At 38.2% G+C, this 22374-nt stretch overlaps 2 protein-coding genes across 3 annotated transcripts in view; one reads left to right on the top strand and one right to left on the bottom strand.

Moving 5' to 3' along the window:
• IQCB1 (IQ motif containing B1) overlaps positions 1-856 on the bottom strand; it is a 67739-nt gene extending 66883 nt beyond the window's left edge. For both annotated transcript variants that reach the window (XM_055316378.1, XM_055316379.1), the window contains exons 1-2: positions 762-856; positions 237-317 (exon numbers count right to left, since the gene is read on the bottom strand). The gene's annotated coding sequence lies outside the window, so the exon portion shown is untranslated. The remainder of the gene's footprint in view (positions 1-236; positions 318-761) is intronic.
• A 147-nt stretch (positions 857-1003) lies between these two features.
• EAF2 (ELL associated factor 2) overlaps positions 1004-22374 on the top strand; it is a 33985-nt gene continuing 12614 nt past the window's right edge. The window contains exons 1-4 of the mRNA XM_055316318.1: positions 1004-1211; positions 10064-10158; positions 16992-17128; positions 19719-19864. Coding sequence (XP_055172293.1) covers positions 1106-1211; positions 10064-10158; positions 16992-17128; positions 19719-19864 — 484 coding nt within the window. The 5' untranslated portion in view covers positions 1004-1105. The remainder of the gene's footprint in view (positions 1212-10063; positions 10159-16991; positions 17129-19718; positions 19865-22374) is intronic.

The raw sequence follows: 22374 nt of genomic DNA, 5'->3' as shown, positions 1-22374 counted from the left end.
TTGCCCAGAACAATAAATCTGCAATTTTGGCTACGGTACAGGTCAAGTAAGGGAGCAGAGCGTAATTACACACTTACCCTGAAAAGCCACCACCCGTTCCGGCAACCGTCTGTAAACTTTCTCCTCTCACACAACCCCTCCCTCCTCATCTTTATCCTGACACTCATGAACTTTTGATAGAAAAAAAAAAAAAAAGAAAGAAAGGCAATTATTTTTCAATTATTAACGCTATTTACCCTGTTGTCACAGCACGAGCTGGGGCCTCAGGCTTGGGGAAGTCGTCTTCCTGGGCCTGCCGTTACTGCCTCCAAAGATCCCTGGGAAGGAAATAAATAAAAGGCTCCTTGATGCAACCTGGCTGCCGCTGATCCTAAACGCCGCCGCAGTTCCTAATTCCGAATCTTTTTTTTTTTTCCCTTCTCCTTCCTCCCCGTCCCCGGTCGGGGCCCTCACAGCACCGGGGACTTTGAACAGGAGGCGATCGCCGAGGTAACGGCGTCGCCGCCGGTGAGGTCCCAGGTCCGAGGCTCCGAGGCTCCGAGGCAGCGAGCTCCTTCGCTCGGGATTCTCCACCTGCTCCGGCGCCACCAGGCCGCGGTCAACACGCACCCCGGGGTCCCGCTCCCGCCCCTCCCCGGGCCTCAGTTTCCACCACAGATCTCCACAGAAACGGGGCAGACTCTCCCGTTGGGAGCTCCCCGGTGCCGGGACGCTGGGCCCAGGCCTCCCTCTCGCTCCCCAGCCGCCGCGGTCCGGGTTACCTCAGCCTCTCTCGGCGTTCCCCCGCCGCAGCTCCCGACTCCCTCCACGCACCTCCGCCGCGCGGCCTCCCGGGGACGGCGTGCGTCGCGACGCGGGAAAGGGACCCGGAGGCGGGAGCGGGATCCTGGAGCGGGGCGGGGCGCCCTTCCGGGCAGCCAATCAGCACTCGAGGGGCGCCGGGGGGCGGGGCGCCGGGGGGCGGGGGGGGGGAGGGTGCGCGCGTCCGGCGCGGGGCGGAGTCTGCTGGGCGCCCGGGCGGCTGCAGGTGCAGCTGCTCCGGGACCAGGTGGCAGCTGGAAGCGAGCGCAGGTGGCGACGGCGAAGCTGGAGCCGGAGAGTCAAGATGAATGGAGCAGCGGGACCGGCGTCCAGGGACCGGCGCGAGCGGGTTCTCAAGTTAGGCGAGACTTTTGAGAAGCATCCGCGCTGCGCCTTCCACACTGTACGCTGTGAGTGAGGACGGTCCCCGGGAGGAAGGGGGGACTCTGGCCGTGGGGAAGTGGAGGCACAAACCTCTCCGGAGTCGTGTTGCCACAGACACCCCCCCTACTCTGCTGGAAAGTGGGGTGCCCGGCGCTATCCGCTGCCCTGCCTGGAGTCCAGGGCGGTTCGTGTCAGGAGCCGGAGTTGAGCAGCTGTGCGTAAACCCTGTGCAGACAGATTCCAGGGGATCGGGAAGCAGAGAGGGAAACTTTGCGGAGGTGTCCCGGGGTGCTGCCGATGAACGGGCAAATAGTAAGGTGACAGCTGGAAGGGCGCAAAGGACCCACCTTTGTGAAGGCGGGGAGCCAATGTCCTGAGGCTGATAGGGAAATATTCCCTCTCCAGTTCACTTTTCCTGTCTCTGGCTGATGAGAGTTCTTGTTTAGTCTGTTCCTTGGGTAGATATTCTTTTTCTTTCTTTCTTTTTTTTTTGGGGGGGGTAGATATTCTGAACCATCTCAGTAAACTGCATCTCTTTTGAACCTTTGGTTTCATTCAAAGATCAGATACTGATTATCGTAAGTACTGGAGGGTGTGTTATTCGTTTTTTTGTTTTTGTTTTCTTTTTAAAGAAAGGTATATTTTTAAAAATTTAAAAATAAAGATATTTACTTCCCTTTGATTTCTCCTTTTGATTGTCCTCTGGAACTAATTTTGATCAATCATGCTCTGTTATGTTGTTGAGGTAGGAAAAGGAGCTCTTTTATTTTGACAGTTGGCTGGTATAGCTTCCAGGAAGGAAAATATAGCATATTGTGACTTGGTATGTAAAACATTTCATTCTTTGCATAGTAGCCCTCAGAATTACAGAGCGGAAAGGAAACTTTGAGATCTTTGAACCATGACCTCTTATTTTTCTGTGGCAAAATTGTGAAGTAGGTCTTTTTTCACTTCCTTTCCCTAGCTGTGTTCCTCCTTAGTGTCTCATCATTCCACCTTTCCCTGTCGTCTTGTCCTTAGACTGTCCAGAGATCTTTTTTTTTTAAAGATTTTATTTATTTATTCATGAGAGACACACAGAGAGAGAGGCAGAGACACAGGCAGAGGGAGAAGCAGGCTCCATGCAGGGAGCCCGTCGTGGGACTTGATCCCGGGTCTCCAGAATCAGCTCTGGGCCAAAGGCGGTGCTAAACCACTGAGCCACCTGGGCTGCCCTGTCCAGAGATCTTCATGGCTTTTACTCTGAACTTTTCCAAGCGCCAAATACCCAATTGCAACTCAACATTCTCCAAAAATTTAGTTAAGTTGTAGATAATCTAATTATAGTAACTCAGGTAAAGGTATAAAGACCAATAGGTTTAACTCTCCATGGATGTATTTGCATTTTACAAAAGCGTCCTTTGTTTTTTCTTTTTCTTTTCTTTTCTTTTCTTTTCTTTTCTTTTCTTTTCTTTCTTTCTTTCTTTCTTTCTTTCTTTTCTTCTGCTTCTTCTTTCTTCTTCTTCTTCTTCTTCTTCTTCTTCTTCTTCTTCTTCTTCTTCTTCTTCTTCTTTTCTTCTTCTTCTTCTTTCTTCTTCTTCTTCTTCTTTTTGATGACCCTGAGATCAAGACCAGGGCTGAGATATGCCCAACCCAGCCATCAGGCACTCCATCCTTAGTGTTTTTCTTCTTTGCCATACTCTGTCCTCCAACGTTAACCATGGTGAGACAACTAGTACTGGCTATGCAGTTTCCCTCCTTTAGTCCCATTTTCCAAAAGTGTTATATAGCTTTTACCTGGTTTCTCCATGCCTTTTTCACAAAGAGTATTTTCTCTCCTCTTCTTTCTCAGATTTGCAGTGGCCTTTTAGTAATTTTTCAAATCATAAGGTTTAAGAGTATAAAAATTTGCTCATTTGTTTGTTATATTTTCATATAACTTGGGTATATATTCTTTTTAAGGGTATGAACCCCAAATGAAGAAAATCAAAAATAGCCTTTGAAAAGCTTTTTGCAGGTGCTTCAAAGCTTTTCCTTCATAAAAGTTCTCAACATGCTGGAATTATGCCTTTAGAGCTCAAAAATCAGTTGATCTAGCTATAAGAATAAAAGCAAACAAAACCAAAAATAGACAAAACAACCATAGGAATAATAATCACAATAAACCCAGATGTTTGAATACACTTTTAGGGCTGTGAAAGACATTAAAAGGGTTTCCAGCCTCAATTTTATTCTTGTTGAAGCAGGCAGAGCCTGGGATTTATTTCTAGATTTATTTGAATAAAACCAATCATTATGCTCAAGGATAGGTTCATTTACCGTATGCTCTGCACTCTTAAGGTCTCAGAGTAACGGACCAAACTCTAGAAAACAGGAAATCCTACTTTCGTTCAGGTGGACCTAATTTATAACAAACACTCAATTGAGTCAGTGTCATCTGGGAGAAAGTAATATTCTGTGTTTATGTACAGGGGTAATTATGCCTGTCTAATATACTGAGGCTTTGGACAAAACTGGATGTGAATTCTAGCCTCCACCACCTTTATATGTGATGTAACTTTTGGAACATTCTGTAAACACTCAGCCTCAGTTTTTTTATATGTAAATGGCAATAATAATAATATCTACATTTCAGACATTTTTAAGATTTTATTTTTTCTGACACCCCTTGAAAGAATTTTTTTTAAAGATTTTATTCATTTATTCATGAGAGACACAGAGAGAGAAAGAGAGAGAGGCAGGGACGCAGGCAGAGGGAGAAGCAGGCTCCATGCAGGGAGTCAGTCGTGGGACTCGATTCCGGGTCTCCAGGATCACATCCTGGGCTGAAGGTGGCGCTAAACCGCTGAGCTACCCAGGGATCCCCCATTTTTAAGATTTTAAATAAGGTTGCCTAAGCAACCTACCACTGGTAGAGAATAAAGAGTAGTCGCTATTATTTTTGAAGGGTTATATTTAATGTGTGTATGAGGAATACAGATGAATATAATTAACTTAGACTTTCAAAAGCAGTTATCAGGGCTTAGCAATAAAACCTATCAAAAACATAGTCTGGCATGTGGTAGGGAAGACATGGGATATTCTGTAAGTGATAAGCTAAATGTTTAGAAGCAGATACTTCAGTGGGTGGAAGAGTTTGAGTAATAGGACGCACTAGAATAAATTTTGAATTTAGGCTAGTGCCAATTTTTCGACTTATATCTAGATAAGGGACTAGGCATTGAAGTTCCCAAATTTGTAAATGACATGATTTTTTGCTTACACTAAATGATGAATTCATGGGCAGTGATTATAGGAAGATTGTTTGAGGCTTCAAGTGGAGCCACGTCCCAAAAAGTGGTTGTTAAGCTTTGCTGTGAGCAAACATTAGAAGGTACACTGATGAAAAATGGATTTAAAATTATATTTACATTGAATGTTCTCTGATCAATGTGGTATACTGGAAAGGGTGTGGGTTTTGGACTTAGTTGAATTAGTTCATATCCCAGGAAGTAAATTTATTATAGTAATTGTGATTCTTTTATGATGATATAGATATTATGTGACACTATAGCTGAAATAGAGAAGTAATCAGCATTGACTGAAAAAGCATTAAGTGCAAAGTAGGAAATATTTTTCAACTGTATATGTAATATAAGTAATTGTACTGTCATGAAGGAATAACATAGAGGCTCCTGGGTGGCTCAGTCAATTAAGCATCGTACTCTTGATATCAGCTCATGTCATGATTTCAAGGTCATGAGGCTGAACCCTGCAGTCCGCTCCACACTCAGCAGGGAGTCTGCTGGAGATTTTCTTTCTCTCCCTCGCCCCTTCCCCCTACTCTTTCTTTCTCTCCCTCTCTCTCTCTCTCTCTGAAATAGATAAGCAAATACAATTTTAAAAAGGAAGAAGAAATAACATAGATGAAGGAAATCCACAGAAAATAAATAAATGGTAAAAGTGGTGGTGAGTTTTCGAAACCAAGGAGAACTGAAAGAAACTATGCAGTTTGGAATCATAGCAACTTTGAAAAAATATTTGACATTTGGAAGCATATAGAAAACATGAGATTACTCAACAAATTCTGTAATTCTAGATCTATACTTAATTTCCTTGCAACTCAAAAGCTGTATACTTAGAAAAACTTGTTGACGGTAAACAAGAGAAATTTCATATAACAGGTAATAAAAAGTAGAATTTATTCTAACAGCAGAATCATTAGAAATGTAAATAGGGGGATCCCTGGGTGGTGCAGTGGTTTAGCGTCTGCCTTTGGCCCAGGGTGCGATCCTGGAGACCCGGGATCCAATCCCACGTTGGGCTCCCGGTGCATGGAGCCTGCTTCTCCCTCTGCCTATGTCTCTGCCTCTCTCTTTCTCTCTGTGTGTGACTATCATAAATACATAAAAATTTAAAAAAAGAAATGTAAATAGGTTCAGAATAGTTTTGATAGTTTTATTGATTACAAATTCATTCTTATCACTAAACCAACAGATATTTTGAGTACATTTCTGTCTCTTATACTTGTCTCATAGACGTCTATGGGTAAGCTTCAGGGACTTGTAAATCTCGTGAAATTATACAGTATTCGATATGTACGTTCATCCATGCATTTTTTTTTTTCCTGTGGAGAGGATCTCTAGCTGGTCGATAATTTTCATCAGACTCCCATAGGGACTTTCGACTATTCCTCATCTCCTACCAACCGCCCCCCCACCATACATGCAAAAGTGAAGAACTGTAAATATAAGGCAAAAAGGCTATATGTTATGAGTGAATAGAGTATGTGGTTTGAGTTCCTGACTTGATTTTTTTACTGGCTTCATTACTTTAGAGGATTTCCTATTGGTAAAATGTGGGTGAGAATCTTTAATTCAAAGAGTTGTTGTGAAGATCAACAGTGATGATATAAAGAAAAAAATAATCAGTTTTTAAACACTAAAACAAAGGTTATAGAATAACAGCCTTTTGGCTGAGTTTGACCCACATAGTTGTTTATGTTTTAGCATAAATTAGTTGTAAATGTGTAAAAATCAAGATCTTTTATACAGAAATCTGGATTACCAGCTTCTCTTTAGAAAATTAGAAGATAACCTGGCCACAAGAAACCCATATTTCTCTTGGCAGGAGTTGATTGGATCCAAGTTCTGATTGTCTTCTTGAGATTGGGTTTATTCCCTGTGGTTCCTCCTCGGTCCGCTTCACTGCCTTGGGCTACCTTTCTGGCCTCTTCTCTGAAGCAGTAGTAGCTATAGTTAAATGACAGTCATATCTCCTAGTATTGTCTTTTGTGTCACTGTCAGAAAAATATGGGAGGATAGAGACCAATGGTTTTTCTCTAGGATGTCAATTCTGTATTACCTATTTATCTATAGAACTCTTTATTGTCAAATATTAAGTGATGGGTGCCCTCTAGGGGAACAGAAATGTACTAGTGAAAAGTACAAAAGGAATATGGCAGTGTCTACCCTAAAGACATGAGAGTCTTGAAATACAGAAGAATTTGATCTTTAGGTAACAATTAGAAAACAAATGTTTTGCACACAATTTAGCTGAAATAAGCTTATACTTAAATTTGGAGATAGTTCAGAGAAGGATAAACATATGAACCAGTCACTTACAAAGATCTCATGTTTGCTCTTTATATTGAAGGCATGCTAGGAGCCATAATTCAGGAGGAATTAAAATAGGAGACATTATGCTTTAAAAAAATTACAATCCAAAAGGGCATGTACAGAAATAGGTAAATAATGCCCCGTCATTTATGTTAGGTTTTGATGAGTAGTATGGTAAATGCTACTGAAGTAGACAAAAAAAATGGAGATTTTTGGAGAGAGGAAATGGCTTCACCCAATGACTGCTTTAGGGAAGAAGAGACTTTAAAATAGGATTCACATTCTAAGAGCAAAAACAGAGAAAAGTAGATGGGCAAGCTGTAGGTACTTTTAAGTTTAGTTTTTTGTTGATTGAAATGTAGTTTGTCCTCAGCAGGAATAGAAGGAGATGGCTCAGAAAGATATTATGGAAAAAGACGTAGTGTTTAGAAGTGAATGATGAAAAAAATTGAGGAATGTTTACAGGAATATTTACAATGATGAGCAGAAGTTTGAAAGATAAAATGTTTCGGACACTTTAAGACCAACAAAATCTGTTACTAGGGATACCTCCATGGGCCATGATAATAAATTACTTATATTGAAATTTTTAAAGGATTATTTATTTATTTATTTATTCATGAGAGACACAGGGAGAGGGGCACCGAACATAGGCCTAGGAAGAAGCAGGCTCCCTGCAGGGAGCTTGATTCGGGGCTTGATCCCAGGACTCAGGGCCTGAGCCAAAGGCAGACGCTCAACCTGTGAGCCACCCAGGTGCCCCCAGTTATATTAAAATATTTAAAGTGGTATTTACTTCATTTTTTCTGTATGCATCCTTATAAAATGAAGTTCTTACTTTACGGTTTCAAATGATACTAGCTTAAATTGAACTTATCTTCTTTCTCCATCAATGTTGATATCAATAAGACTGATATCAGGAGCACCTGGGTGGCTCAGTTGGTTAAGTGTCTGCCTTATGCTCAGGTCATGATCCCGGGGTCCATGGGGATTGAGCCCCATGTCAAGCTCCCCACTCAGGGTGAAGTCTGCTTCTCCCTCTGCACCTCCCCCATTATCTCCCCTTCCACCTGCTCGTGTTCTTTCTCTCAAATAAATAAATTAAATATTTTTTAAAAATAAGACTGACATCAAAGATTGTTGGTCAACTTCTTTTTAGTCTAGCTAAATTTGGTGGTTCCTTATTCTAGCTTTAGCAAATATTAATTGCGTGATTTTGGGCAAGGGACTTAATTCTACCACCACCATTTGTCTTATCTGTAAGATAAGGATAATCAGTACTTTACAGAATTTTTGTGAAGCTTTGAGATAAAAATAATATGGAAAGATTTTAAAATAATTAGCATATAAGTAATAACTGTGATCATTGTTTTGTTTTGTACCTTTGTTTATTCTCTTGGATTTTTGTCTTCTGCTTTTTACTTTCTCCTTATTTCTCTGATACTCAAGATACTTTATTTCAGTTCTGATTTGTTTTCTTCAATAGTGTTGTCTTGTCATCAAATGATATTAATTAACACTTAATTCCCTAGAACATCTTTCAAGCATCTAAAACTTAACACCTTAATTATTTTTTATCTTTCTCATTACCTTACTGCCACTAATAAACTCCTCAATTTATTTTCAGTCTAATCTTTATCTTCAGTGGTACTACCGAGGGATACGCTGTAAATCAAATTCTTTCACATTTTTTGTATCACTTATGTTTTTTTTTATGTTTCTTAAAATCTAGAAATAAGCATCAAGGTTTTAAGAGACATTGCATGCATTCAGTTTTGAATTAAAGCAGCATGAAGAATAAATCATATTATAAAGAATACTTAGTGTGAATTGTTTATATCCATATGTGCTTAAGGAATTTAAGAATGGATTTCATTTATTTCATAGAGCTGTTATACAAATTAAATATGAAATGCTAAGCAAGACATCTGGTAGGAAATAAGTGTTCCATAAATGTTAGCCATTATAATTATCACTGGGAAACAGGGCCAGCTTTTGTTTATTGACAGCACTTTCATGAGTGCTGGAAGATTCTCCTTTCCCAGGATCTATCTATTATAGTTCCCTAAATTCTAATAAATGTTCAGTGCTTTGGATTTAGACATTTTGTCTTTGGGGCTTCCCTGTGAATATAAAGATCAGTCTCATGAGGTAGGGGTAATTAGGAGAGGCCTTTCAGAGGCTGATAATGTTCTATTTCTTGATCTAGCTGCTGATCACATGTGTCACTTTGTGAAAATTCATTAAGCTTGATTTATGTTCTAGTTTGCAATGTATGCTATATATATATATATTTTAAAGATGTTATTTATTTATTCACAAGAGAGACAGAGGGAGAGGCAGAGACATAGGCAGAGGGAGAAGCAGGCTCCATGCAGGGACCCCAATGTGGGACTCGATCCCGGGACTCCAGGATCACACCCTGCATCGAAGGCAGATGCTTAACCACTGAGCCACCCCAGCATCCTAATGTATGCTATATTTTAATAAAGAGTTAGCCTAGAAAAACATATATATATTACCCAGGGAATTCTATATCAGAATTATTAGTCATTCGAATAAATTGATGTAAATTATTTTTAAGGGGCTTTCCTATCTTGGAGGTTTTTAAACTTGTTCAGCATGTGAGATATCTGAGCACCCTAAATTCCTTCTGGGTAATATATTTTAATATCGTTTGAACTATGATTTAACTCAAAGAGAAAATCTATCTTAAGTTCCTCTGAAGTTGCATATTTGGTTAAATTTGCATATTCTTTAAGGTATATATGTGAAAAATTCAAACTGTTAAACTCAGTGATTGCATTTTCTTAAGTTTTCCCATGAGTAGGTATTTGCCATGTATTCATTAATTATGTATTCTGCTAGGACAGCAGGCAAGTGATAGTAAGCCCCCAAGGTGGTTTAAGAAAAATTATGAGAGAAAGACTGAAAATTGAAAACATTCTACTTATACCAGTTTTTAGCAAATTGTGGAAACACTGACACTATGTAGTTTTTAGCAGTGGAACATCTTAGTCTAGTCTATCTTGACCTAAACAGGATTCAGAAGGAGCATTGTTTGAGGAATACTGTTTTAGAGTTTAGCTGTTTCTTTTTCTTTTCTTTTTTTTTTTCAGAATTATACATATAGAAATAAACTGGATTGGATTTTATTTATATTATGAAGACTCTTCTAAACCATTTTAATTACTGACTGTTGCAAAATGATTTATCATTCTGAAACATGCTCATATTTTTGATATCCAGGTACCCAGGTATTGTTCCATTTTATAAAAACCTGTATCTGTCTCTATTTTTAGATGACTTCAAACCTGCTTCAATTGACACTTCCTGTGAAGGAGAGCTTGAAGTCGGCAAAGGTGAACAGGTGACAATAACTCTGCCAAATATAGAAGTGAGTATTTCTATATATTTAGACTGAAAGTATTCTTTCGCAGGATTTTTACTAAATTTAAATGAAAATAATTACACAATTCGTATAGTGATAAAGTAATTAACAAATACACCAAAGCAAAAACACCTTATTTTAAGCTATTTTAGGTAAAACAATCTGAAAATACTTTAAAAAAATACTTTGATCTATTTCATAAGTTTCGAGAACTATCATTTCAAATGATTTGAAACACTTGGAAAAAAATTAAAAATTAAACAAACTTGGCGGTCTAAACACTTATTATGAGCCAGATTTTGTACTCTAAACTGGGAATAATAGCATATCCCTGGCCTTTTAGTCCCAATCTGGTATAGCAGAAAGACACACAAATGTCTAATGCTATACATTAGAGCATGTACAAAATTCTTTGCAAGCACATAAGTAGAATCAAATACTCTGCCTGATGGAATCTTGAAAGGCTTCATAGGCAGATGCTATTTGAGCTAAGCCTTGAAGAACAAGTAGAATTTCATTAGGCAGAAAGGGAGTAGACTATTCCAGTTAGAAGGAACAGTATGTAAATGCCTCTAGACAATAGAGAAAGAACAAGAAGTTTGTGGAATAAATGAATTAATGTAGTAAATAAATAACAGAATTATGAAAAATAATTGATAGTAGAGGCTGGAAAGGTAGATTGGGATCAGACTATGAAAAATATTTTATGTTCTAATGGAGAATTTAGACTTTATCCCATAGGTATTAAAGTACCATTAGAGGTTTTTAAGCAGAATAGTAACATGATTAGATTTGTGCTTTTAGAGTGATTTTAGCAATAGTTTGGGGAATGGGTTAGAAAAGAAAGAGGCTGGGTCAGGAGGCTTTAACCAAAGTTTTGTCTATTTAAAAAATTTCCAAGTGTTTCCAAGGGACACTGTCAAATACTATTTACACAAATAGACAAATTATTTGCTGCTTTAGTTTTCTCAGTCTTTGAGTTAGATATTTCTTAGCATTCAACTTGTTTCTTTTTTTTCTTTTACACTGACTTGATCTATTCTCAGAGAGCACAGGTATGGTAACTTTGTATTTTAACATATAGAGAAAGCCCTGGGCTGAGATTTTTTTGTTTAGTTTTTTAAAGGAAATGGTTTTGTGCCAGTTCATCTGCATTCCCTTATATGTATTTATGAGATGATTTGTTGTGATTAGAGGTAGAGCAAGGAGATGCTCTATCCTCTAGTCTTCTATCTTTTCTTATTTTTATCAGTCAACACTTTTATTGAGACCCCTCTATTATATCAGACTGTATCATTTATGGCCTCTGGAAGTTTTCCTAAGGTTAATTAAATTTGTGGGGGAGACTTCACCCTTGCTCCCTTATAAACTGAAGGAAATGAAAAACCAGTTCAGTGTAAGACATATGGATGAATAAACCTTTGTATTACTCTGTTATGGAAAAACTGGCATCTCTAAAACAGTTTAGAAATTTAGTTCCCTGGCTGCCCGGGTGGCTCAGAGGTTTAGCGCCACCTTCAGCCCAGGGCGTGATCCTGGAGACCCGGGATCGAGTCCCACGTCCGGCTCCCTGCATGGAACCTGTTTCTCCCTTTGCCTGTGTTTCTGCCTCTCTCTCTCTCTCTCTCTCTCTCTCTCTCATGAATAAATAAATAAATAAAACCTTAAAAAAAAAGAAAGAAATTTAGTTCCCATAAATCTAAGCCTTTTTTGCTTTATGATCCTCTTTAAAGAAAAACCTAAGTCATCTTTTGACTTCTAAAAGTTATTGAAAAGCCCTCAATTGTTAACAGGTACCCCTAGCCTGGTGTCAAGTCGTAGGATTATTGATCAGTGATGATTGGTTTGCAAAAAAAAAACTTTAGCTAGGTTCTTCTTTACCATGTAGAATATTCTTTTCTTAAATTACAAACCTTCCAACCTCATTCCTTGCACTGCTTTTCTATTATAAGCAGGGGGAATTCTTACATTTATTAATTAACCTTTCTTATTTGCATATATCCTTTAAGCAAGGGTTACCATCTACCTTGTATATGAATATGATCTCAATTGAAATATCTCTTTAGAGTGGGGCTTGGGTGGCTCAGTTGTTTAAGCATCTGTCTTCAGCTCAGGTTATGATCCCAGGGTCCTGGGATCAAGCCCCATGCTGGGCTTTCCGCTCAGTGGGAAACCTGCTTTACTCTCTCCCTCTGCCTGCCACTCCACCTGCTTGCGCTCTCACTCTCTCTCTAATAAATAAATAAAATCTTTTTATTAAAAAAAGAAACACCTCTTTAGGGAATGACAGTTCTAGAAGGAAGTTTTCAAGCCTTCAAATTGTAAATTTCTGAAACAGCAAAAAAAGTAATTTGGGAAGAAGTAATACCCCTGCACCCCATTCCACCAGAGATATACAAAAAGAATATGTCTCAATATTTGTGTGTGTATATATATATGCATGAGAAAGAGAAACAGATGGACTATATATACATATGCCTTCTGTGTGATAACTCCTGTGCTATGTGGTTATTGACTAAACATAGTCATTGTCCTGAAAAATATTACCATTTAATGAGGAAGACAGGAAATAAATGATGAAAATATAGAAATGTAAGGATTGTCACAGAGGTATACACAGGATATTATGGAAATGCAGAAGAGAACTCAGTCAACAGAAAAGGAAGAGATGCCAAGGTATGCTGTCTTGAAGAAGAGTTGAAATTAGGTAAAGGAAAGAGGGAAGACATTTTAGGCAGAGAAAAGAAAAAGATATGGGCTAAGACAAGGCAACAAAAGAGTCTGTTACATTTGAAGAACTACATATAAACCATTGTCGCTAGACCAGAAGGAGTCCACTAGGGACATAGTGGGAGATGGAAAGGTATTTAGGAATCAGAGAAAAAAGGGCTTAATCTGTAATGCAAAAGAATTTAAACTTTATCCTATAACTCTTTTAGATAGTTGAAAGAAAATAGTTAAAATTACCACCTGTAGAAGGCCAATTTTTTTTTCTGCTGGCCATACAGTCCTAGAACAATTATGAATAAGAATAGAAATTACATTCTCATATACACTTTGTGGATTTTCTTCCCATAGTTCAAGAACTTCTTTAAACAAGTAAGAGGTTTACATTTCTTCAGAGTTCTTAATTTTGTGGAAATGTAATGATTGTTAGTTTAAAGCATTTAGATTCTCTGTTTTCTTTATGAACTTGCTTTTCATTATCTGAGTAAAAATGGCTAGAAACTAGAAGTCATCCTATAAAGTGGAACTTTTATTATACTATACATTTAAGAGTCCCATCAGTTTCCGGCAGTTCCTTCATAGGGTAGATTTTTCTAATTTTCATTCCTCTAGATTTTCTTTAGTAGTATCAAATAGAAGAAACTAATGAAAATGAAAGCTGATAATCTGGTTAATATTGGGCATTTACAAATCTCTCTTCCTTACAAATAATTCTCTATGGGGACGCCTGGGTGGCTTAGGGTTGAGCATCTGCCTTTGGCTCAGGGCATGGTCCCGGAGTCCCAGAATTGAGTTCCACATTGGGCTGCCCTCGAGAAGCCTGCTTCTCCCCCTGCCTATGTCACTGCCTCTCTCTGTGTGTCTCTCATGAATAAATACATAAAATCTTTTAAAAAAAATTTTTTCTATGGTTGACTACTATAAAATTTCAAAATGTTAAATTTTGAAGGGAAAAAACTGAATTAACTGTTAAGATTTGTCTTTGGTGCTGTCCAATGGTGCTGACAAGTTTGGCATTCTTTAGTGCTGATCCTATCTTGAGGACACTTTTGTGAGCCTCAATGAAATAGTCCGCTCCTTCCATCTGCACTTCCTATTATGTAGGAAATGTATCTCTAATGGTTGCTTATGACCCCAAATGCTGGACTTGTGAAAGTTCTGTATGTCAGATGCACTACTATGCTACTCTAAACCAGACTGTTGGGCAACATCCCTCCCAAGATAAACTTGGTTTGGTTCCATCCACCGAGTATTTAGCTCAAATGAGAGAAGAGCCCACCACATTCGGACCTCAGTCTATTTTAGGACTGGTTCTATTTTAACATCCTATTACAGTTATATTTTTTAATGAATTGTATCTTTTTATTATATATATCTTTTAATCCTGTTCTTGTGATTTTAAGCTTAAGTACTTTCTTGTCTGGTATTAATATTGCCACCCTGGCTTTCTTTTGATTTTCATGTTCATGGAATTTCCGTGTCTCTTTTATTTAGCTGACACTTTGTTTTCAGTATATCTTTTGTTAAGAGAATATTCTGTTTCACTTTTTTAAGTTTATTTTTTAGAGAAAAAGAGAGTGCACTCGAGCAGAGATAAGAGCAGAAGGAGAGGGAGAGAGAGAATCCCAAGCAGACTCTGCACTGAGCATAGGGCCTAATGTGGGGCTCAGTCTTACAAACCTGAGATCATGACTCTGAGATCATGACCTGAGATAAAATCAAGAGTCTGGCACTGAACCGACTGAGCCACCCAGGTACCCCTATTCTGTTTTATTTTTAGACCCAGTTCAACACTTTCTGTTTTTATTAGGAGAACTTAACTTTATCTCCATTTAGTTAAAAGCTAATGTACTAGATTTTTATATCTATCACCTTATAGTATGTTTATTAGTTATTTTAATTTTTCTCTCATTTGTTTTTATTAGTTTCATTAAGTATCTCTTCTTTTTCCCCCTCCTATTTGGGAGTATGGTTGTAATTTTCCCTTCCATTACTGGTTAATTTCCTTTCCTTGTATTCATAATCAGGCATGATCAGATTTTTCCTGTCAGCAAATGGGGGACAAAACTGGAAGGAGGGTAGAGAGAAGGATTAATAGTAACCTAGGTGAGATGATGACTGGGTTCTGAAGTTGTGTAATAGCAGTAAATATAGAGATAATTGGTAGTATTCAGTAGTTTGGGTTTTCTTGAGGGTTGAATGAGTTTAATATTACACACACAAAATACTTGGAACAGTGTTTAGCACTCTGTAGAAGTTCACATATGTTTTTACAAGGTGGTCTTTTTTTTTATTTATTTATTTATTTATTTATTTATTTATTTATTTATTTATTTATTTATTTTTAAAGACTTTATTTACTTACTCATGAGAGACACAGAAAGAGAGGCAGAGGGAGAAGCAGGCTCCATGCAGGAAGCCCGATGTGGGACTTGATCCCAGGTCTCCAGGATCATGCCCCAGGCCGAAGGCGGCGCTAAACCATTGAGCCACTGAGGCTGCCCAAGGTGGTCTTTTTAAAAGGTAATTTTAAGTGCACCTGGGTGGCTCAGTTGGTTAAGCATCAGACTCTTGTTTTCAGCTCTGGTCACAATCTCAAGGTCCTGAGATCCAGCCCCACACCAGCCTACACACTAAGCATGAAGCCTGCTTAGGATTCGCTCTCTTCCTCTCCTTCTGCCCTACCCCCTGCTTGCATGTGTTCTCCCATGCTATGTATGAATGAATGAATGGTCATTCTTCAGCTTAGAGGCCTCCAAATGCTTCTCATGACTCTCAAAAAAAATCTCAAACCCTCCCCATGGCCAGGAAGACCCTTCAGGATCTAGCACTCATCCATCCACCCAAGCTCTCCCACAGCCTTTGCCCCTCACTTCATCTTTCTGGCCTCAGATCCTTTGCACTTGCTATGCCCTTTCCCTAGAGCCCTCTTCCCCCAGTTCTCACAGTGGCTAAGTCCTTATCTTTCAGGCTGCCTCTGATTTAAATTTCATTTGCTCACAAAATAGTTATTTAGAGGCAAAGATAGTTTATATGTTTAGGAGTTTCCTGGCATTTTAATACTTTAATACCCCTTTCTTGAGGTGTGGAATAAGGGAATGGGCAGTAATTCAAGTTTAAAAAAGGAATGGTGCTCAATTTAATAAGAAAAAGAACTTTACTTTTTAAAAACTTGAACAAGTTGTGGAAGGCAGTTATAGAGAAGGCAGTTATTTAACTTGTTACTTAGGATCAAAATGTTCATACTGTTCATATTCAGCATCCATTTAGTATCTGTGAAGGGTTTGTACTTTAGGTGCTAGGAGCAATAAAAGAAATTATGTTCCAGTCCTTTATTTTTCAGGAACTCAAAGTACAATAAGTGTTATATTTTTAAGATCTATTCTAAGTAGGAATACAAATATTTTTAAAAGGAATGTTGCACAAATCTCTTATCAACTGTAATTTGAGTCCTTGGATTATTATTCAGAGGTATCTTACTCATCCGCTCCGCTATTCCTTATATTTCCTATAAATGGATAGTTATCTCTAAAGGCTTGATAAGAGTTAGATTCTGTGTGTGTGTGTGTGTGTGCACGCGCTTAGGCAAGAATACTTGATAGGTGATGCTGCTTTTATATCATATCATGAAGCATATAATATCTGATTGTCCCACTTTTAATGATGCTAAAATTAATCAGTGGATTTAATATAACAGGTGATCTGCATATGGAAGCACCACTTGAAGAAAATACCAGATTTTAAAAACTTATGAAGGAAGAAGAGGGTGGGTAGGCAATATGATTCAGGGCTTTTGTTCCCTTATCCATAAAATGTATTGGTTGCATTAAAATTGAATCCCAATTGCCTGTTGTAGGCCCAATGTAACAAATCTTTAATGACTCAGGGCAAGTGCTTCCTCTTCCCTTTCCTCAAAAATAGCAGGTTTGAGACCTCAGCCTTGCTTTATCTCTATCTTTTTTACTATGAATCCTTGTTGTTAGAGTAATAAACTTAGGTAGTTAAGTGACTTGAGGTATAACATAAATTGAGAAACACAGAAGATCCCAAAGGCCCTCCCAACCAAATTTATGTGATAAATTTCAAGTAATTATAATTAACTTTTTAAACAGGGGTCAACTCCACCAGTAACTGTTTTCAAGGGTTCAAAGAAACCTTACTTAAAGGAATGCATTTTAATTATTAACCATGACACTGGAGAATGTCGGCTAGAAAAACTCAGCAGCAACATCACTGTAAAAAAAACAAGGTATGTCATTAATTAAATTATTTTATCAACATATAAACTGCAAAGGAAATGTCAGTGAAAAGAATTATTGGACTAAGTCACATTATTTTATAAGGATTGTTTCTGCGTGGCACAAAGATGTTTTAATCTTTTTCCAAGTTTAAATCTGGTAGAGACCTAGAGACCCTTAGCCAAAAGCTTTTACCACCTCTTCCTATGATATACAAAAGCCTTTTTGTTTCTGAATATTTTCTATACGTATAGGTATACCTTTTATTCTACTGTAGATGCTTTCATAGAATTAAACTGAGCCATTATAAACTCTCCAAAATCATTCCATCTTCATTAGTGAAAATTTATTTAGCACCAAGAATATGTAAGGCACTAGGAAAATGAAAGTTTCCCATACAAATACAAATACTAACCCTGCATTTTAATTGTATTAACAGATCATTCCATTTAAAAAGTCAGTAAGAATATATCCATCTAAAATTCTTATTTGCAGATAGGTGGTACATTATCGTGTAATATAAAGGAAGTACACTAAAAGCCATAAAAATGGCATAGACAAAAGTTGTTCTAGGACCTAAAGGAAGGGGAAAGGTATCATTGATTGGAGGTTTTAGGGAGGTCTTACTGATGTTCTGAGGTTAAGAATTTGAAGGGATACATGTACTCCTGATGTTTATAGCAGCATTATCAACAGATAGCCAAAATATGGAAAGAGCCCAAAAACCCACTGAGCTGATGAATGGTCAATGGTGGTCAAGATATATCTATTTATCTATCTATCTATCTATCTATCTATCTATCTATCTATCTATCTACATCTGTATCTATAATGTAATATTACCCAACCATAAAAAAGAATGAAATCTTGCCACTTGCAATAACACGGATGGAGCTAGAGAGTATTATGCTAAGTGAATTAAGTCAGAGAGAGAGACAAATAACATATGATTTCACTCATATGTGGAATTTAAGAAACAAAACAAACAATCATGGGAAAAAAGAGAGAAGAAAACCAAGTTTCAGACTCCTAACTATAGAGGACAAACTGATGGGGGGAGGTGAGGGAGGGATGGGTTAAATGGGTGATGGGGATTTAGGAGAGCACTTGTAATGAGCACTGGGTGTAGTATGTATGTGATAAATCACTAAATTCTATACTTGGAAACTAGTATTACACTGTACATCTAACTAGAATTTAAATAAAAACTTTATAAAGTAAAAGAAAAAAAGATTTGGGGTTTTCTTTCCACCAAATATACTTGGTGATAAGGATTACCATGGGTTCTTGTTAAATATGAGTTCCCAGATCTAACTTCAGATCAAAGAAGAACCCTGGGAAGCTCTATTTTTATTATCCCCTCCCTGTGCTAGTAATTTCTATTAGTAGGAAAGTTTGGAAAATATCACAGAGAAGATGAAGTTGTAGGCAAGGTTTGAATGCAGGAATATATTTGACTTATTTGAAGCCAGTGAGTAAGACCTCTTTGAATAGAGCAGAGATTTCTGTGCCCATGAAAAGTGTATGTGTGTGTGTATATATATATATATATTTTTTTAAACAATCTACCAAACGAGTTGAGTAAAATGAAACAATGTGGGAAACAGAAAAATGCAGAAACCATGATTTTTGAAAGTAGGAATGAAAATAACAATGAGGTTCTAAATACTCTGTGAAGGTAAAAATGACAGGATTTGGTAACTGGAAATGGAAGAGACAGAAATCAAGCATAACTACATTTTATACTCTTAAAAGTATTCAAAAGAAAATATATGAATCTCCTTTAGTAACATGTCTTAAAGTTAGGAATGAAAAATGAAAATGAATGCCTGGGTGGCTCAGTCAGTTAAGCATCCGCCTTCCACTTAGGTCATGATCCTGGGGTCCCAGGATTGAGCCCATATTGGGGCTCCCTGCTCAGCAGGGAGCCTACTTCTCCCTTTCCCCCTGCCCTTCATCACTGTGCTTTCTCTTGCTATCTCTCTCTCTCAAATAAGTAAATAAAATCTTTAAGAAAAAAAAGAAAAATGTGAAAGTGATTTGACTTTAACAGAAATGATAATTTTAAAATTTAAGGAATATGTTATATTTGTTATATACGTATGTATCATTTCAGTTTATTTAATAATTTGTGTATGTCTCATCTCTTCAGTTTTGAGCAGAAGTTTTGTTTTTGTTACATTTGTATCCCTTATTGGATCTGTGTATATGTCATGTATATAATAGGATTCAATAAGTATTTGTTAAATACATATTTGTTGGGCAGCCAGGGGGCTCAGCAGTTTAGCACCGCCTTCAGCCCAGGGCGTGATCCTGGAGACCCGGGATCGAGTCCCACATCGGGCTCCCTGTGTGGAGTCTGCTTTTCCCTCTGCCTGTGTCTCTGCCTCTCTCTCTCCCCTGTGTTTCTCATGAATGAATAAATAAAATCTTTTTTAAAAAAACATATTTGTTAAATAATGAGTTAAATTAATGTTTTAATTTTTGGATTTCATTTTAAGGATCTCTAGGGAAACAAGTGGTCAATTTTAGTAACTTTGTAAGTTGCAGTTGTTAAATTTCAGTCACCCCTGTTTTGACCTTTTATATTCTTAATTGCAGATTTGAAGGAAGTAGTAAAATTCAGTATCGCATAGAGCAACACCAGCAACAAATGCGGAATTCAGCTAGGACTCCAAATCTTGTGAAACATTCTCCATCTGAAGACAAACTGTCCCCAGCATCTCCAATGGATGATATTGAAAGAGGTAAAATCTAAGTGTGTATAATACCCATTGTAAGACATTACTAAGAAATGTTAGGTGAAATTTTTCATTTTATTTTTTTTATTTTTATTTTTTTTATTATTTATTTATGATAGTCACACAGAGAGAGAGAGAGAGAAAGAGAGGCAGAGACAGGCAGAGGGAGAAGCAGGCTCCATGCACCGGGAGCCCGACGTGGGATTTGATCCCGGGTCTCCAGCATCGCACCCTGGGCCAAAGGCAGGCGCCAAACCGCTGCGCCACCCAGGGATCCCGAAATTTTTCATTTTAATTAACAACGGGTCTAACTTTGACACTTTTTGACATCAAAAGTGTCCTCACGGGACCCCTGGGTGGCGCAGCGGTTTGGCGCCTGCCTTTGGCCCAGGGCGCGATCCTGGAGACCCGGGATCGAATCCCACGTCAGGCTCCCGGTGCATGGAGCCTGCTTCTCCCTCTGCCTGTGTCTCTGCCTCTCTCTCTCTCTGTATGACTATCGTAAAAAAAATAAAATAAAATAAAAAACAAAAAACAAAAGTGTCCTCACTTCAATAGTGAAGTGAGGAGATGTAATAAGATACAGTAAGTTCTTCTGAATTACTGCTCACTTCTCAGCAGGAAGGTGTTTCTAGGGAGATACAGTCACTTTGAAAGTAAGGAAACTTAAATATCCATTTTTTTTCTAGGTTCAAGTTGGATGTTGGTGGTATAGCAGTTGTGGGAGGAGTAAAACTCTGGTCACCTGGTCACAGTGTATTTGCTTCTGTACTCTTCCTTCATAATTTGCGTGTAGTTCTCCAATTGTATACACACACACACACACCATATCATCTTTATCCATTTATCGGTTGATGGACATTTGGGCTGATTCCATGATTTGGCTGTTGCTGATAATGCTAGAAACATCGGGATGCATGTGCCACTTCAAATCAATTTTTTTTGTATCCTTTGGGTAAATACCTAATAATGCAATTCCTGGATCTAGAGTAGCTCTATTTTTAACTTCTTGAGGAACCTCCATACTGTTTTCCAGAGTGGCTGCACCAGTTTGCATTCCCACCAACAGTGTAAGAGAGTTCCCCTTTCTCCACATCCTTACCAATAACTGTTGTTTCCTGTGGTGTTAATTTTAGCCATTCTGACAGGTATGATGTCTCACTGTAGTTTTGATTTGTATTTCCCTGATGATGAATGATGTTGAATATCTTTTCATGGATCTGTTAGCCATCTGCATGTCTTCTTTAGAAAAATGACTATTCATGTCTTCTGCCTGATATTTAATTGGATTATTTGTTTTGGGGGTGTTGAGTTTAATAAGTTCTTTATATATTTTGGATACTAACCCTTTATCAATATGTTATTTGCAACTATCTTCTCTGATTCCACAGGTTGCCTTTCAGTTTTATTGTTTCCTTTGCTGTGCAGAAGCTTTTTATTTTGACAAAGTCCTAATAGTTTATTTTTGCTTTTGTTTCCCTTCCCTTAGGAGACATATCTAGTAAGAAGTTGCTATGGCCAATGTCAAAGAGGTTACTGCCTGTGTTCTCCTCTCAGATTTTAACAGTTTCATGTCTCATGCTTAGGTCTTTAATCTACTTAACATTTATTTTTGTGTATGGTGTAAGAAAGTGGTCCAGTTTCATTTTTCTGCATGTTGCTGTCCAATTTTTCCAACACTGTTGTAAAGACTGTCTTTTTTCCCACTGGATACTATTTCATGCTTTATCGACGTTATGAGTTCATTTCTGGGTTTTCTATTCTGTTCTATTGATCTATGTGTCTATTTTTGTGCCAGTAATACGGTGTCTAAATTTGCTAAGAGAGCAGATCTTATGTATTCCCATCACACACACACACATACACATACATAAATGGAAACTATGAGATGATGTTAATTAACATGATTGTCATGGGACACCTGGATGGCTCAGTGGTTGAGCATCTACCTTCGGCTTAGGGTGTGATCCTGGGGTCCTGGGATCTAGTCCCACACTGGGCTCCCTGTGTGGAGTCTGCTGGTCCCTCTGCCTATGTCTCTGCCTCTCTCTGTGTCTCTCATGAATAAATAAATAAAATCTAAAGAAAAACATGATTATCACAATCATTTCACAATGTATATCACAGCATTAAGTTGTACATTTTAGATTTGTTTCTTCCTGCGAAAAATAAAAAAATAATAATTATAAAATGTCTAAAATTTTCTCCCAGAAGTCAGTTGGTCTGAGTGTTTCTCTTCAGTTAAAGCTAGGACACACAGAGTGAGAACCCTAAGAGCAGTCAGTTACCTGAGGAGTAGGGCCTGTCAGGAGAGCTTCAGAAGCTGGGGCAGGGAGCTACTCCTGAGATGAACTTCAGGCTTGGCACAGGATTCTCTGTCTCCTTCATCCAGTAGATGGCGTATAGGACCAGCTGTTCCAGTAGTCGTTGCCCGAAGTCCTGCTTATACAGGCTGAGGTTGGCCAGCAGGAGCAAGGTCAGGCTGCTGTGGCCACTGTTGGTCATGTCGCATTCCC

Source organism: Nyctereutes procyonoides, unplaced genomic scaffold (genome assembly GCF_905146905.1).
Source record: "Nyctereutes procyonoides isolate TBG_1078 unplaced genomic scaffold, NYPRO_anot_genome, whole genome shotgun sequence".
Classification (NCBI taxonomy): domain Eukaryota; kingdom Metazoa; phylum Chordata; class Mammalia; order Carnivora; family Canidae; genus Nyctereutes; species Nyctereutes procyonoides.
Note: the sequence above shows the minus strand (reverse complement) of the source record. Positions and strands in the feature narration are given on the sequence as shown.